This window comes from Eleginops maclovinus, chromosome 19 (assembly GCF_036324505.1).
Source record: "Eleginops maclovinus isolate JMC-PN-2008 ecotype Puerto Natales chromosome 19, JC_Emac_rtc_rv5, whole genome shotgun sequence".
NCBI classification, from domain to species: domain Eukaryota; kingdom Metazoa; phylum Chordata; class Actinopteri; order Perciformes; family Eleginopidae; genus Eleginops; species Eleginops maclovinus.
In genome coordinates, this window is record NC_086367.1 from 18,815,360 (window position 1) to 18,833,469 (window position 18,110).

The 18,110-nt window shown below is 41.6% G+C and overlaps 2 protein-coding genes across 3 annotated transcripts in view; both read right to left on the reverse strand.

The window, feature by feature from the left end:
• The window catches only part of stard9 (StAR-related lipid transfer (START) domain containing 9), a 31,090-nt gene extending 27,609 nt beyond the window's left edge, over positions 1–3,481 (reverse strand). For both annotated transcript variants that reach the window (XM_063909036.1, XM_063909035.1), the window contains exons 1-2: positions 3,252–3,481; positions 214–283 (exon numbers count right to left, since the gene is read on the reverse strand). In XM_063909036.1, coding sequence (XP_063765106.1) covers positions 214–283; positions 3,252–3,298 — 117 coding nt within the window. In that variant the 5' untranslated portion in view covers positions 3,299–3,481. The remainder of the gene's footprint in view (positions 1–213; positions 284–3,251) is intronic.
• Positions 3,482–4,282: 801 nt separating this feature from the next.
• cdan1 (codanin 1) lies at positions 4,283–17,934 on the reverse strand. The gene is made up of 28 exons (XM_063909611.1): positions 17,820–17,934; positions 16,116–16,786; positions 15,810–16,010; positions 14,446–14,636; positions 14,138–14,254; positions 13,949–14,027; positions 13,683–13,803; positions 13,254–13,363; positions 13,077–13,166; positions 12,902–12,977; positions 12,539–12,744; positions 12,022–12,151; positions 11,654–11,797; positions 11,346–11,512; positions 11,090–11,171; positions 10,923–11,012; positions 10,773–10,827; positions 10,462–10,598; positions 10,277–10,380; positions 9,828–9,977; positions 9,542–9,605; positions 9,378–9,456; positions 8,395–8,615; positions 8,157–8,264; positions 6,274–6,337; positions 5,932–6,143; positions 5,349–5,456; positions 4,283–5,233 (listed from the first exon to the last, which is right to left on the reverse strand). The coding sequence occupies exons 1-28, from the start codon at positions 17,895–17,897 to the stop codon at positions 5,111–5,113; spliced, it is 3,978 nt and encodes a 1,325-aa protein (XP_063765681.1). The 5' UTR covers positions 17,898–17,934; the 3' UTR covers positions 4,283–5,110.
• Positions 17,935–18,110: the final 176 nt, after the last annotated feature.

Sequence of the window (18,110 nt, forward strand, 5' to 3'; positions counted from 1 at the left end):
CTGTGTGTGTGTGTGAGTTCATCACTATAATAAACAACAGTGACATCGAGCCGGAAAAGGCTGGTCCGAAGCTATAAACATCCTGTTGTTGTGAGAAGATACCCTCTACACACTGCACCCGATTGACCCAGGACAACAAAAATACACCAATAAAGACTAAATATTGGACCTAACTGTAAAGCACTTTGGATATCCTCACAGCAAAACACTCACCTTTACATTTTTGATCCTCACAAGCTTGTCCTCCACTTGAACCGCTAGCCTTCCTCCATCTGCGCTCTCCCTGTGAGAGAACAAGAAAGCATTGCTTCAGTCAACTTTGTAAACATCCATATTTGGATGAAGTATGACAACTTTTTACGAGAGGTGAGAGTGAAGAGAAAACATAAACACAGGGGCATATCATTCGTGATCAGTGACTACATCTACATGCTCAATAATATTCCACTATTATTACAAACGTAGAATTGAGAGGCTCAGACATGAGGGATATGCCAATATTACATAGATTTTGGGAGCATTCTTCAGTGATGTAAACAGCGCTATCAGATTATGCAAGTTGCCACAGTTTGCACCACACTGCCTCTGGACTGTAGTTTCAAAAGGTGGCAAAAGTGCAGTTGTAGCACTTACTTCAAGGGGGTGCATGTTGATAGGAATATCAATGGAATATCAGTTTTCATCAACCAGGTAAACAGCTTACTAGGAATATTGTGTGCATAGCGTTCTCCCTCTTCAAATGCAACCCCAAAGAGGTTTCACTTTGGATTAAACGCCCTGCAGACAGATTAATAGGTTTTAAAAAACTCTTTTTGCGGATGCGGATATAATTGAGAGGGTGTCCAGAGACATTTAGGCCACTTGACTTGAGGCCGTCACATGGTTAACACAATGAACCTCTGTGTGTGTGTTTGATCCATGAAATCGTCACTGACCAGATTCAGATTCAAATAAAAACAGACGCTCCACTCGAATGAGGAAGCTTGGGCTGTTTCCACAGATTCAGCACTAGTAATGTATGAGAGTGTGTGTGTCATTGCGTGTGTGTATGAAACAAGGTCAACTCAGCAGCTGGACCCAGCACATCTGATGCAACACACACAAAAATGGAGGCAATCACAACATGGAGCTGAGAAAATTTCGATCTCCAGGAGCGATAAAGGAGACCATTTCTGTCTGTAGTGCACACGCTGCGGCTCTGTGGAGGGTTGGGGGTAGACAGGGGGGGGGTTTGTAATCGTCAGCTCCCCCTGTGTTTTAACATGCGAGACTCATTTTGCCAGTAGTGGTGGCCCAACCCAAAACCAGCAACCTTCAATCTCAGACTCTAAGTAGCATGAAGGAGAGGAGGTTGGTGGTGGAAAAATAGTAAACCTCATAAAAAAAAACTGTGTTGAAACAAACCCAGGATGGGAAATTTCACAATCTGGCACACATGTTTTAAGAACATGGCTTCATGCCGTCTCAGGGGGGGCATTGAGTCCTGAAACAATGAGCAACACACTCCTGTGCCCGGCCCGAATGAGGAACGCAGCTAGCCTTTTCTTAATATATACAGTAAGGAATCCTAAACATAAAAAATAGAGAAGTGTAAGTGAAACTGACAGAACCAGGAATAAGGAAACAGAAATTTGCATGACAGTGAACATTATGTATAAGAATTGCTTTTGTTATGCAAAATACCAGGAAGGCTGTTTGAAAGAATCATTGTCGGAGCCTCCATAGCCCGGATAATGCTTTGTTACGGTACTGTAGTGGCATTTAGATTAAGAACCCCAGCAAAACATCCTGCAGGAGTTGAAGTGAAATCAATACACTACTGTAGGACTCTTTGTACTATATCCTCACACTGCAGAAACTGAGTATATGATATTCGACATGTTGTAGTAATCTGTCTCTTAATGTAAAGGGAGGTCCAGAGGAGCAAAGTAGCTTTACAACCTCCCTGTGTTACTCTGCTACTCAGAGCACAGCAGATTTCACAGCACTGTAAAAACAACGGGGAGCTTTTTTTTCCTCCATAAATGCCTCTCACCTAACAAAGGTAATAGCTTAAGGTAAATGAGCAAATGAGAAAAAAATCTGACTAAACTACATTTGTTGCCTAATTGTGTTCCATATTATGTAATCAATCTCTTAAACGCCACTGTTAAACTAGTGAACTATTCATTACCAACTTCTGTGCAGGCAACCATACAACCTTCTAGCCATGCATAATAGAGACGTTTTCATTTCATTTTAATAGGATTCCGAAAGCTCCCAGAAATACCAATGCAAGGTTGAATTATGAACTAAAAAACTGCTCTAGACATCAAGAGAATATCAGTTTGATGGAAAGGAGCAGCCAAGTAAAACATAGAGCCTTAGGTTGAACAAATTACTGAGTGCAAACATTGCATGAAGAGCTAGATGAAACAGAATATACCATCTATGAAGAAAAAGCATCAGACCATCACATCTGAGCAGCAGGTACCAGTTAATGTGATTCCAGCAAGCACTTAAATATCTTTTTATCACCCTTTGATTAATCAGCTTATAATGTTTTTGTTCAACGTTATGGGAAAATACGAGGTATACGAGGCTTTCTTTAAGGTGCAAGGCTCATGGTGGGGTTCCATTATTTGTGTACAGCCATGCTTGATGATTCTTCATAGGGGCAATCATACATAAAGCCAAGGTGTTTCAAAAGCATTACAATTGATTTCTAATTAAACATCCCATATTCTAAATGGCTGGGTGAGAAATAATATGTAGTGGGACACTTTAAACCTAAACAAGCCCTAGGTTTGTTGTACATAACTCAGCACCCACACACACACACACACACACACACACACACACACACACACACACACACACACACACACACACACACACACACACACACACACACACACACACACACACACACACACACACACACACACACACAACATAAGTCACTACTGACAGCCACAGTTGTCATTATTCACCATGTACACCACTGCTTTTAGCTAGCTAACATGCTAGCTTAACGTTTATTTCTTGAGTCATTTCCTTAAAGCAAAAAAGTGCCAATAAAACCAATTCAACAGCAGAAGCTTAACGTTAACGTTTTGTTTGTAACTAGCATTAAGGAGCAGCTTAAGTCACATGACTGTTGCTACAACAATACTGACTTAAAGTGAGATATACAGACATTTCTAATAAAGTTTACTCTAAAAGCGCTAACTCATTCAGTCACTTAATTAGCCTGACAGCTGATATCTTACCTTGCGTTGAGAGGTCGGACGCGGATGGCAACTTTAACGTTTGCCATGGTGCCTTCACGAGCTCAACAGTTGGCTTACTCGGAGTAAAATAACAGTTTCCATGAGAGTATTTGGGGTCTGCTGGCATATTATACTCCGATAAAAGCTGAACGAGCGGGAGGAAACTGTACTGCTATCCGCTGTTCAAGTCATTTCCACCGGTGGCTGGTCGCGGGTTCAACTGACTCAAGTCCCGACTGAAGAAACTTCCTGCCGGACAGTAACAGCGGGAGGGGAGGGGAGGCTGCTGGATACTCCCCTCACTACGACATATTCAAATTTTATTTTGCATGTCTGTTATTATTTAAATCTACTATTTTAAATGTAAGGGAGAGCACTCTGTCGTGTTTTCTGATAATACATTATTTAGTGGATTATTTGAATGATTTTTTTTTGCTGTGTCATTTTTCATTTGTAAGGTGTGGAAGTATAGGCTATACTGATGAACAATTGACAAAAAACGAAGTGATGGAAATGGATGAGAAGAGAAAAATAAAGGACTAACTTGGAAAACCATTTTGTAAAATGAAAATAGGGAAGAAGTAATGAAAGATGCGTTTCATAAAGGCTTACGTTAAAAAACAGGGCCATGTTTCTTGATTTTTCCTCCATTCTTTATTTAAAAGAGGGGAGCAACTTCTAATGATTTAGTAAAAAGTGTAAGGTATGAACATGTTAAGTAATTACTAATGGAAGCGATGATATGTATATATAAATATATGTGTGAGCAAATTGAATAATATAGTTATGGTCAATGGATACAACTATTTCTGTCAAAATACCATTTACAAGATTCAACTGACATTTAGCGCTAACATGAAGAAATTTTAGTTTGTTCAACCAAAAAGTAAATCAAACTCATACAATTTTGCCATTCAATTTTTCTATTTACAAATATTTGGATCACTTCCATCCCTTACAGGTTTACCTGGATGTCATGTCGTTTTGACAGTCGTCATGAAACTAATATTAACATCAGCACAGAATAAACATTTAACACAGAATACATCTTTATTATTATTTTTGAAGCAACTTAAAAAACATTTCAATTTAAAACTCAGCAGAGAATGCATACAACGCTGGTTCAACATGAACTAAAAACAATCACAAACGCAATCTCTCGCATTCATGAAATAAACATGCAGTCACTAGTAGTGGCGGTCAAAGGCAGTGTGTGAAAGTGCTATTCTAAAATGATTAAGACATTTTATTTTCTCAGGTGAGTTACATTTTTAAAGTCCATTGTAGTAACAAATGTGTCTTTACAAACTATGGCTTGTCTGCTTGAGTTCTAACATGGACGATTGGCCGAAAATGTTTAAATGAGTTTTAGTCTTTAAGGTGACAGAGTTTCTTAGTTTGAGTCCTCAGCAGTTCGAGGATGACCCTTGTTCTGTTTTTGCCAATTTTGTGCAATGTTATTGGCTTTTTGAAATGTACTAGCATTTCCCTTCGGACACAATCATCTACCATGTTTGCTTGCAGGAAAGTTCAATAGATCTGAAAGGTGTGAGATGGTGTGGGCCCCTGGCTACTTCTGACTGATAGGGCTTTCTGGTTCTCACAGGCATTTTAGGAAAAGAGCACAGGAATTCATGAAAGGCTGCTGTCACTTCACACGTGAAGAACAAAAGTCTGGGGCTTGCAAAGCCTGTACAGAGGCTGACTGTGGAACAGCTTTGATGCACAGCAGTAGCAAAATCGAAAAATGGTCAACAACAAAGAGTCACCCAGATCTGTCTCTGTCTTGAAAAACACTCTGACAGATGGGACAGAGAGCACTGTGGTTACAGAAAAGATGTTGAGTTGTATGACTGTTGTCATGTAGCTCCCTCTACTGTCTGTTGTGAGACCTGCAGCATCTCCATGCGGCTCTGCAGCTGAGCCAGAGGCAAGGAGGGTTTAATTCTCTGTGACTGCAGCTGAAAATTCTCTATCAGCTCCTGAAATGAGAGAAAAAATTGAGCGAGAGGAAAGAGTCAAATTGAGGTCAAATCGCTGGTAAAAAGAAAATAATTTCCAGGAATACAATATGAAAGAAATCCAGTGAACCCTCACCGCTGGCAAGGCCAAGTTTGTTAACTTCTTCCAATGAGATATGACCTCTTCCTCGCTCAAGACTCCTCTGTCCACCAGCTTTCTAACCAGGAACAGGTAGTTGTTCCGCTGAAAAGACAAAGGGGGTTACATTTCACAAAAAGGGTCATCAGACATCCGTTTTGGAGGCTGAATTGTTCCTTTCCTGTCTGTATCTATAATATCAGCCGTTGAACTGACACAAAAAAGCTTCAAAGAAACTTTTCTTCAAGAATGTATAATTTCTGCGGTACAAAATTAAAAAGAAACATGACCATTGTCGTCAACGTCATAATTTGTTATAACCCAGACGGATTACCTTTTAAAGACTCTCAATAACCTTTTTAAGAATCAAAGTTTAAAACATTTGGCTTGGTACGAAGAAGATTTGCACAACTGTTCCCTAAAAAAGAATCCTTGATTTGTGTTTGTTACACAGCCTATAGATGGCCATGCACATACAGGACAGAGCAAGGTATTTGAGGGGAATATGTTGTGCATATGAAGGCAAGACGGACTTGTAGCACCCTCATTAATATTTTAGTAACTGCAGTCGTAGATGTACCTCGGTGTCGCTGGCCTTTAGCACAGTAGTGACAGTGAGCGGGGTGAAGAGCAGGTGCAGCGGGGCGGAGGAACAGCAGTCTCTTTCCCACAGCTCAGCAAGCTGCTCCAGCAGCCCTCCGACAGAAGGCTCTGACCCTGAACCAACACCCACAACAACCCCATCACCTCCACAGCAATCTGGTGGAGAGACTACAGGAAGCTCTGCAGACACTGAGAGACACAGCAGGAACTCAGGTGTGTTACACAGTAGAGCAACTAGACTGTATGTTGCTATAAATCAGTTCACAGGTAAACACAATGCAGGTCACAACAACATTATTTCAATATACAGACTTCTTACCCAGTTTGCAGGCCAGGAGGACAGTGCCGTTCAGAAGCATCTGCTCCGACACCACCGTTGAGAACTGAGTGAAGAGACAAGTGTCATGGTTGTATCTTAAACATTTTTTATATGTATATACAGTGGGGCAAAAAAGTATTTAGTCAGCCACCAATTGTGCAAGTTCTCCCATTTAAAAAGATGAGAGAGGCCTGTAATTTTCATCATAGGTACACCTCAACTATGAGAGACAAAATGAGAAAAAAAAAATCCAGGAAATCACATTGTAGGATTTTTAATGAATTAATTGGTAAATTCCTCGGTAAAATAAGTATTTGGTCACCTACAAACAAGCAAGATTTCTGGCTCTCACAGACCTGTAACTTCTTCTTTAAGAGGCTCCTCTGTCCTCCACTCGTTACCTGTATTAATGGCACCTTTTTGAACTCGTTATCAGTATAAAAGACACCTGTCCACAACCTCAAACAGTCATACTCCAAACTCCACTATGGCCAAGACCAAAGAGCTGTCAAAGGAGACCAGAGACAAAATTGTAGACCTGCACCAGGCTGGGAAAACTGAATCTGCAATAGGTAAGCAGCTTGGTGTGAAGAAATCAACTGTGGGAGCAATTATTAGAAAATGGAAGATATACAAGACCACTGCTAATCTCCCTCGATCTGGGGCTCCACGCAAGATCTCACCCCGTGGGGTCAAAATGATCACAAGAACGGTGAGCAGAAATCCCAGAACCACACGGGGGGACCTAGTGAATGACCTGCAGAGAGCTGGGACCGAAGTAACAGAGGCTACCATCAGTAACACACTACGCCGCCAGGGACTTAAATCCTGCAGTTCCAGACGTGTCCCCCTGCTTGAGCCAGTACATGTCCAGGCCCGTCTGAAGTTTGCTAGAGGGCATTTGGATGATCCAGAAGAGGATTGGGAGAATGTCATATGGTCAGATGAAACCAAAATAGAACTTTTTGGTAAAAACTCAACTCGTGGTGTTTGGAGGAGAAAGAATGCAGAGTTGCATCCAAAGAACACCATACCTACTGTGAAGCATGGGGGTGGAAACATCATGCTTTGGGGCTGTTTTTCTGCAAAGGGACCAGGACGACTGATCCGTGTAAAGGAAAGAATGAATGGGGCCATGTATCGTGAGATTTTGAGTGAAAACCTCCTTCCATCAGCAAGGGCACTGAAGATGAAGCGTGGCTGGGTCTTTCAGCATGACAATGATCCCAAACACACCGCCAGGGCAATGAAGGAGTGGCTTCGTAAGAAGCATTTCAAGGTCCTGGAGTGGCCTAGCCAGTCTCCAGATCTCAACCCCATAGAAAATCTTTGGAGGGAGTTAAAAGTCCGTGTTGCCCAGCGACAGCCCCAAAACATCACTGCTTTAGAGGAGATCTGCATGGAGGAATGGGCCAAAATACCAGCAACAGTGTGTGGAAACCTTGTGAAGACTTACAGAAAACCTTTGACCTCTGTCATTGCCAACAAAGGGTATATAACAAAGTATTGAGATTAACTTTTGTTATTGACCAAATACTTATTTTCCACAATCATTTGAAAATAAATTCATTAAAAATCCTACAATGTGATTTCCTGGATTTCTTTTCTCATTCTGTCTCTCATAGTTGAGGTATACCTATGATGAAAATTACAGGCCTCTCTCATCTTTTTAAATGGGAGAACTTGCACAATTGGTGGCTGACTAAATACTTTTTTGCCCCACTGTATATATTTGTAGCTTCTGTCAAGGACCAAACCAGAAGACTAGTAGATTTAGAAGTTTGAATTGCATTGTTATGAATGAAGCTTCAGTGTGTGACACTAGAAGGAACAACCACCACAAACTGTGTCTTTGTTTTGTTGCACTTGTGTGTCCCATGTACCTTTCTGCAGGCCAGTGTGTCTCCCACTCTCTGGAGCAGCGTTTGGAGCTGGGGGCCAGTCGGCAGCTCCTCATCGGTCCTGGGGCCAACAGCAACGCTCAGCCACTCCTTTAATAAAAGTACATTTCATTCACTTGTACATTGATTCCTTCAAAGACGTTATTTTTAAATTGAATTTCGATAATGTTTAGAAAATGAAAAAGGTGAACCATGTGTATGTCCTCTCATGCAGGCGTACCTTTATCTCAATGAGGATGTCAGAGGGCAGTGAGGCGCTGTGGCTGCAGTGTGGAGGGCAGGATGTCACTTTCTCACTTCCCTGTTTCCTCTTGGGAGTAGTGGGCTGCTCCTGTGTGACCGGCTCGAGCCCGGACGCCTCCCTGCATCCTGGAGCCACCGGGCTTCCCACCGCCTTCATCACACGATCATACCGGCTCTTCCACTCGCGTCTTATCAGAGCTGATTGGGGGGGGGACAGAAAGTCTTTCATGTATGTCCTTAGGAAACTTTAAATCGCAGAAATGGTGTCTATTTTCCTTTCATCTTCAATGGCAGAGACGTTCTGTAAGAGGACCCGGCAGCACTGAGAGCTTCATGGTTCCTTTAATGCATCATAGATGTGTTTCTGCATGTTTGAACATGTTCACTACATACAACATGTAAACATGCAGTTTTGATCAGGAAAATCCTTGTCAAATCAGTATAGTGCAAATATAGGCTCCAAAAATATAAACTGGAACCGAGGAAGGAAATAATGTTCACTATTGGCAGCTGAATCCTTCATAGAGGTCAGTATATATACACCATACATTATGGCATGAAAATTAACTTGCAGCAATATCAAAATAGGGATCCACTGATCTAATACTCTAGGTGTTTGCCCCACTGCTACATTTCTATTAGATAAATTATCACATGACATTACAGTGTCACAGTTTTGTCAATGTTGTCATAATATTCAGTTAATATTACTCAGTCCCAGCAGTGCCGTTGAGAACTGCTTGTTACATAAAGTTGACATACATAATATACATATCATAACAGTGTGTGTGGTTTCAAGTTATGAACTTCATTTTTGTGGAAGAATTTGGCATACAAACAAGCAACAAGGATAGAGTCTCATTAGTTTTGAGAAATGGAGAAAATCTATTTAAAGTGTCCATGATTTCTATTAAACAGTAAGATCTTGAAAAGACACAAGGTGGTGCACCAAGTAGTTACCTGCGATGTTGGCAGAGAGCCAGCTGCTGGCTTTCTCTGTTGCAAGACGTTTGGTGATGTTTTCAGATGTGGTCAGGACCTGCAGAGAAGTGAGTAAAAAGGAATGAATCAGAAACAAGTTTATAATGTGTTTTTTGCTGAATAAAAAATAAAAGAGGACTTACAGCAGGGGAGGTCTCGTTGGGGAGCAGAGTGCGTATGGCCTCAGGACTCTTCTCACAGCAATATCTGCAAAACCACAATGAGATTACCACACAGCAATTCTAATAACGGGTGATGAAGAGGCTAGAAGAGCAACTGTTTATTTTACCTCAAAACAATCAAATGTTTTTTCACTAATACATGTATGATGAGTCTCAAAAAGAAACCTGTTACTAATCAAATCCCATCAACTCTATGGAACCAGAGAAGGAGAGTTATGTTGCGCGTTTGTGAAAGAATCCGTCGTACCTAGTTGCTTTTGCCCGGGCCTCCAATCCTGCGACACACAGCTGAGCACAGATGGAGTCGTTCAGTTTCGAAGGATTAGAGTTTGGCGACTTCAGACCATCTCTCAGCATCTTGTCCCCACGCTCCACCAACTCACTCACTAATGTCGCCCTGTTGATGATCCCCGAATAGACACATAAACAGTCACATACAAAGACCAAAATCATCTACATAATGTACAGGTCAGTTTGGAATATGTTAAAAATAGTGCTTTAATACACATAGCTCTATACAAAGGGGTGAATTCACAGCAGCCACCGTCTAAGTGCTGATAAATGTGGATTGTTGAACAGTCACAGCTTCTTAGGAAGGCAACCAACCAAAGTTGCCGCCTGATTTAATGTTGTTTTAGGTGAAAATAGAGAACTACAACACATTAGAAAGTGTATGGGTTGGAAAATGGGACTTACTTCATGTGTTTGACGGCGTTGGATCCAACTCTCTCGGCTACAAACTCCACGGTGCGACGCAGCGATGGAGGCTGGTTGTGAAAGAAGGCTTGCTCGAGGTCCACCTGTCACATTTGAAGGATGATTCAAATACTCAAACACAGACAATGGTGTCCTTTCACTTCACTGTCTCTTTGTTGACTCACCTGCAGTTTCTGCTGCGACCTGTTGGCAGTCGGCATGTCCTTAGGATCGGCAGAAGTGGGAGTGATCTTGCGGATAATTCCTCCACTCCTGGCTGCGCTTCCAGACACAAAGGCAGCCAATAGCTTACGGAACTCACCTGCAGAAAAACAACAAGCGCATGAGTAATTTGTGGTCCATTTGCAGTGAAGATGCAATGTAAAAACCAAATGTGAAATCAACTATTAACAGCCTTTTAGCTCTCTTAGAAAAAGGAAAACAGACCCTTAACCTCTGAAGGGACATACAATATGTCTCATCATGTTCTACTTACCCAGAAAGGGACAGCATGTATAGAGAAGCTGCTGATCCACCAGCGGGATGCAGTCCTACAAAAACAAAACAAAAAAATCAGTCAGATAAAAAACAGCATTTAATTTGGACATCAGACAAACAGATTTTTATACAAAAATAATTCCCTTACTAGCCCTGTAGCACTCGTGATGCCGTCTTCCAGCTTCGCCACCTCAGTGAACTCATTGGTGAAGAAAATGTCCTCAGGAATCACTGGGATCTACACAAGGTAAACACAAAACATGAGCTACGCAGTTTTTACTACTATCTGTAAACAAAAGACCGGTAGGGTCTCACCTGGAACAGCCATCCCAACACTGACACCATTAGGAGTTTGTTCAGGTAACACATTTCTCCACATCGGCCAAGAAGCATTTTCCTACAAGTGCACAAAAATAAGATTTAACCTGATGAAAAGTTCCTTTAGAGAGCTCTTGAGACACATATTTGTTATTTTCTTGGTTAATTTTGTCTGACCTGCTGATTACTGACTTTGTTTTCTTAAAAAAAACTATAATGTAAAGACTATAAACCTGCAGTGATGGACACAGACCTGTACAGGAGAAGCAGCTTTCCCAAAGCCGTTCTGTAGCAGAGCAGCCGAGGGCCGATGAAGTCGAGCATGGAGAGGAACTCCACCAGCCAGGGCACGGTCAGGATGGTGCGCCTCCTCTTCATACTGTTACTCAGCACCGCACACACATCCAGCACTGCAACACTCTGGGGGACCAACATATCATTGTTTAAAATGTGAATGCGTTGAAGCAGACGTGCATTTGTTTACCTATTTGAAAAACTGCTGGTCCTGACTAAACACAACTCACAAGGGTTTTTCATAAACCTTCTTTTTATCCCCCTCACCTTGCTGCGCAGGGCTATAGCAGCCTCCTGTATCTCCCTGGAGGGTCTCTCAGATGTTTGATAAGGCAGAAAGGAAATGAATCCCAGAAACTTTGCCAGAAGACGAGCGAGGAGCAGCACTGAGGTGAAACGCTGCTTCTCATCCTGATGAGGCAGATAGAACAGAGAGAAAATGGTTTACATAACAATCAGAAGCATGTCAGTCAGATAGGACTTTTGTAAATTGTGGATGGTTGCAATTTTACTGAAGGAAACATCCTGACATATTTTGCCTAAGCTTGATCCAAACTGACAGAGCACTTCAAGATAAAAGTGGTGACACCAACATTTCACTAACATCCTTTGTGTCTGCCTCTGACTGTATGTACCTGCTGCTCCAGGTCCCCGTCCCCCTCCTCCTCCGCCTCCCCGATGGAAGCAGGGCTGAGGATGGACACCTCGTCCAGCTGGAGGAGCTGCTGACACAGACTGTCCTGCAGGTGCTGGTTCAGCTGGCAGCTGGGACACAGGATGTAAGATTGGTTGGATCACAGAAAAGCAAGGGCATCTCAAATCAAACATTTGAACAATAATAATGCTGTTATTAAAAGGACTCAAAATATTGTTAAAGACTTAGAATCACAGATAAACTGACTGGAATTACTTCAGGTTAAACATTTGTAGAAGAAATATTATTTTGGATTGCCTCGAAGATAGGACAAACATTTCTTGTGTGAACATCCTGTTTAGTAGAACTCAAAGAATCCAAAGCAAGCTTGTCATAAATCAAAAAGCTCCCCTTCCATAAATAAATGATGATGATGAATTGTGTAGGTCTGTTTACTCTTACATGACAGTTTTTATTTTATTTTATATAAAATGTTGTATTTGTTGGTGTTTGCTTACCAGCTAGCGGCCTGCAGGAAATCCCTGAAGAACTCCTGGTGATCAGGGAAGGATGGAGGAGGGCAGGGGCCGGCAACTCCTTGAGGTTGAATGAGACGCTCCTCGAGACGCTTCAGGCGCCCCAGGCTGTCAGCTCCCAGCATGCCAAGCAGGTCAGCATCGGCAGTATCCCCAGAAGAGCTGTTCACATGGGGGCCTTTACACATCTGAAAGAAAAAGAAACACAGGCCGATTTATTGTGACAGCTGTGTTCAATATGCCACCGTTCTGTTGTCGCTTCTGTTCCTGCTATCTACTGTAGGTGATGAACTGATAAGTACGTAATAAAACCCCATTTCAAAATATCTGAATGCCACAGTTTACCTGAACAAGCTGCTTCAGAAACAGACGAGCAAAGTGGGAATGGTTTCCTGCAGAGGTCAGTTGACTCATCATTCCCCTGAAGAGGAGAATGGAACAAGAAAATTGATGATTAGATAGGAAAGCATTTTACACCCGATTCATAAACAAAACAATTGTAAAAGATATATAGACATGCCTTATCCTGCTTCCGAGAGCAGCATCAAAGTTCCACCCTGGCTCTTTGTGATAGTCCTCCCATTCTCGTAACACCTCGTAAAAAATATCTCTGAAAAAAGAAGGAGCCTGCTTGTAATCGAGTTCTTTAAATATAGAGGTTTTGACCGCTCTGCTTAACATCCTCATTCTGATTTACCTCTGTTTTTTGAAGATGTGGAAGGCTTTGTCACTACCAAAGTTGGAGCGGTTGTCAGTAGCCGGCTGGAATGGGACCGAGTGGATGAAAGTGGAAACTGATGGAGAGAGCTGGGACAGATGGATTCGATATCGATTAGTCTCCCAATTTTTTTCTCAATTGATTGATCACTCATTTTGTCTACAAAGCATCAACTTGTTATGTAATATTTACTTAAGGAAAGAAAGTAAACTCGACATTTTAGATGCTGAAACTGAAATATTTTGCATTAAAAATGACTTTTAAATTGAAAGAAAATAAGCTATAAAACTAAATAACAATAATAAATTAATCATTTAAATCGAGTGCTCTTGTAAATAAGAGAATTATGTATTAATCACCCAATATTTCAGTATATTCAGTAACAAAAAGGCATTTATAGTGTTTCACCTTGGCTGTGCTCCCCTCCTGGGTCTGAGTCAGGAGGTCTCTGAGATCCGGAGAGAAGGACGCCACTCTTTCGTTCTCTGCCAGCAGACGCTTAGTGCACTTATCCAACTGAGAAACCAACCTGCCAAGAAAACACAACTACAATCAATTCAGAAAGACTGGAGGAGCAACATTAAATATCAGGGCGCTGTGAACTGATATATTCCTTTTGGAGAAAAAGGGAGAAGATTGCAGGAAACTGTGAATGAGAAATACAAAGAACTCACTGAAACTGATTCTCCAGAACCTTCACGGCGAAATACACACAGTTGTGAACTTGTCTCAGGTAACTTCTCTCCAGAACTTCTGAAAATGAGAAAAACAATTTTGACTCTTAACAATTTAAATTCCAACGGAAGGTTAAAAATCATAATATTTGGAATAGGAATAAAGTGACATATAAAAGAGTTACATACCTTTATTAACGGCACACAAACTGCCCTGTTCCTCCTCATCATGACTGTGAGGCGACCGAGACGTTAGCAACTGCACCACAAAGAAAAGCTCCAGGAAAATGTTTGGCACAAGGTTTTCTGTAAGACATGATGACACAAACAAACCTAAAGAATTTGAACTCCAGTAGTATTATTTTGGTATATTAAAGTCTGATTTCCTAATCATGAACTTATCATAAGAATTGATACATTAAAAAAAATACATTTAATGTTCTTTCCCACCACAGTTGCTTCAGGTAGCACACTAGCACCACCCTGTGGCCACTTACCAGAGATGCAGGTACAGTACAGCTCAGCCAGGAGATCCAGTTCCAGAGAGAAGGTGACTTTGAAAGGTTCGGGACAGGGTGTCTGCAGATCTGGTGTAACTTTAGATCCCATCCTAAGCCCTGACTTGGTGGGGGTGCAAGGGTCCAGAGAGGACGGCAGAGGAGAGCCGACCTGCTGAGCTCGCTTTGTCCTAAAAACAAGACATTTCTGATTATGAAACAGCAGAGAAACACTGAGGTAAAGAGCAAGTGAAGCTGCAGAGAGAAGATCACAGCAGAGGTTACTATTAATAAAAGATAAGAAAATAAAGAAATGATATATTGGGACGCATGTAGACATTGGTAAAGGAACAACATATTCTTCTCTCTTTTTGCACTATTTTATTTATGTTATTTGCACCATGTATGTTGAGTTGTTGGAGGAGCACGCGACATAAGATTTTCATTGCCAACATATACGCTGTATCTGCTGTGCATATGACAAATAAAGCCTTGAAACCTTGAAACCTTGAATCAGTATCATAATGAATGTATACAATACTGATTACAAAGTGTAGTTTACCTTTTTTTAAATCCATATGAAACTCTTCAAGGCATTACGCAACTGTTATAAAGACATGATGTTAGGCTGCAAACCCACCAAGGCATTTAGCACTGGTCACAGAAGTGTACAAAAACATGTATAGGGAAAACGAGAGAGCTACAAAAGAGAGCCAAAGCATAATATCATATAACCCTATGAAGACAAAGGTCTGTACCCTAATATGAAATTATATTTAAGTTACTCAGATCCAGGTAGATATAGGCAAACATATTAACCGTAGTTTTGGGTAACAGTTGACTTCATGCAGTTCAATAATGTCCTAAATGTCTAACAATGTCCTCTCCTTAAAGACACCCTCAGGCTGCCTAGGTGAGATCTGACCTGCCCTGGTTACTAAATTAAACACTGACACACTTTACTCTTTGTCCCTTCATTCATACCTTTGCGTAGCCATATGAGATTCCAGACTCATGACATATTTAAAATATATTTTTAAAGAAGTTTTACTTTATCTTGCTACTGGGAGAGGGTTGTGACAAACCTCCTAGCGTTTGCTGCAGTCAGCTACAGTTCCCCAAAGCAAGAGTTAACAACTACATAATCAGTGATGACATATAAGGTCCTTGCAACAGGTCGTGACTGTAAATGTTTTTGCTTAATGCACTTTACTCAGAAGTACACTGGAAAAAACAAAGTCTTTGAACCTGGAAGATTAACCAATAGAAGTGAAAAAACTGCCTAAATGTGAGTTGTTTGCACCCCTGTAGAGTAAACAACATCTGTGTCAGAATAAGTAGAATCGTTCTGTATGTTCACTTACTTTTCCCTCTTGAGAAGCTCCCTCTCCTCCTGCAGACTCAGAGGACTCCCCACTGTCACTGGCCCCTCTAGCGCCTCTACAGCCAATGAGGGGCCTGAAGACTCACTGAACGGGGTGGAGGTGAAGCAGGTCTTTGGTTTGGACTGTGGTCGCTCTGCACTGACTGGGGTTGGGTTGATTCTTCTCGATGGTTTAGACGCCCTGAAGGATAATAGAAACTGTTAGACAAATCTAAAATACCAACAATAGGTGGAGAGGTGATGGAGGAGGGGTTGATTTCTTAAACTGAGAGATGTTTGGACTCACGCAGGTGAAATGGTTGCTGACCCAACAGGAGGGAAGTCTTCCAAGTTGTTGAAGTTGAGTTGCCCCACAGGTGGAGGTGAAACCTGTTCATGTATCCTACTGTTCCCTCCTCCTCCTCCTCTTCCTGACCTCCTCTCATCACTTTGATGTCCTCCACGCCATCCTCCATGTTTCCCCTGTCCACCCACTGCCACGCTGCCTCCACTTCTCTTGCGGGATTTCTGAGACTGGAAGCTGGGGCTGTTCTGGACGTCAGGAGGAGAAACCATGTAGTCTCCCAAACTGATCCTCTGGCTACTCCGACGGTCAGAGCCTGGAGGCCTGTTGGCGGGGCTCCATCCTGGATTAAAAGGGGGGCTGTTGAAGGACCCTGACTGACCAGAAGCATCCCACTCTGTGCCAGGTGAAACGGAAGGGGCAGGAGAAAACAGCTGGACACGGCTGGTACTCCGCGAGCCAGCTCCACCACCAGCAGACCTGCTACCTCTCTTGTCACTGAAGCTTTGCGTCTGTGCAGCAGATTTTGGTTGGCTGGGGGTCTTGGCTGGCGTGGCAGGGCCATGGGTGAGGGCCTGACTGCTCTGCTCTCTCAGGAAGTTTAAAAGAAATGGGACAAATTCTTGTTTGAGAACCGTCACACCTGGTTCTCTAAATGCCAGCCTGTCATCCTCCTGTTGAAAAAAAGAGAAACAATTAAAATAATATTTAAAGCTGAAGTTACTCATATTAATGTGTTGGTTTAATTTAGAGCTGCAACGATAAGTCAAACTAATTGATAAGGCAATTGACAATAATAATCACCATTGTTTTGATAAACAATAAAACATATTGGATTGCGATATTTCATCCTTATTCAATTCACTGTTTTATAACATATCATTAGGGTTTGGACAAAACAAAACATTAAATTACATCATTTTGAACTTTGAGAAACTGGGAGGGACAGTTTATGAACTAACTGATTGATTGATTTGTCTAGAAAAAGAATCGTCAGAAGAATCAACAACAACAACTGTTTTCTAGTTGCAGCCCTTGTTTATTTACTTACAACAGGGACAGATCAATGTTACTGCTGTTACTGTAAAGGCATATTGGGCACATTCTGTTGGGCAATGTTTTAAGTAGCAGTGAATAGCTTCACCGCCACATGAAGCAAACATCAAATGAAGCAATACTAACTGAATGATTGAAATGTTGTTCTTTGTGTGTATACATTAATACTGCTGTTACTACTTTTCCAATGATAAAGCTACATGTTTTTCAGAGAGCATATTGTCCCACCTTGACCAGTCTTTTAGCCTAGTCTGGATTTATTTTACAATGTTTATTAAGTATAATTTGCATAGTCCTTTCTCTCAAATAACAGTATCATGTCGAAGGAAATAGCCTGTTTACCTAGCTAACAAAGCACACACACATCCGCCAAGTGTACACAGCCTTCTTCGGAAAGTAATTATAACAATACCATGTCAAAAAGCTATGGTAAACAATGCTTTAAAGATACATTTTCTGTAAGTAAAGTTGACATCGTAGCATCTGGTCTGCAGTCCATGCAGGATACAGCTAGCTTAGCCCGTTAGCCCTGCAGCTAAAAGTTTTGTTTACAATCAGTTGTGTGCTATGTCATCTCATAAAACACAATATACAAGGGCACTAGCAAATAAGATGTCTCACAAATGTGTGTCGTAATCGTTTTGGACTTACCTTATCATTCTTTAGCCAGTCCAAGACGGTTTTAACGTCCGCTTTCTTCAACAGAAGAGATTCCAAAAGAGCCGCCATTCTGGTGCGGAGCTGCGCGGCTGAAGGACTGAGGGGAAAGGGGCGGAGCCAGCGTCTGCGCAGGCGCGTAATGCTTATGACGTAGTGATACAAGTGTTTCAGCTGACAGAAGCTGATCGTTTCCAAAAATCTGAAGTTTGGGAAAGAAAATCAAAAGGAAAAATAATGAGACAAGAAGTGTGAATTTTTAAAATCATTAAGATGATTAGGGCA

What these genes read in the sequence shown, in the direction of transcription:
- cdan1 (XM_063909611.1), bottom strand. Translation starts at nt 17,897, where the DNA reads ATGGCGGCTCTTTTGGAATCTCTTCTGTTGAAGAAAGCGGACGTTAAA. An exon ending in GCTCTCGGAAGCAGGATAAG is followed by an intron (nt 12,978 to 13,076) that starts GCATGTCTATAT and finishes TCTCCTCTTCAG; the next exon opens with GGGAATGATGAGTCAACTGA. An exon ending in CTATAGCCCTGCGCAGCAAG is followed by an intron (nt 11,513 to 11,653) that starts GTGAGGGGGATA and finishes TTGGTCCCCCAG; the next exon opens with AGTGTTGCAGTGCTGGATGT.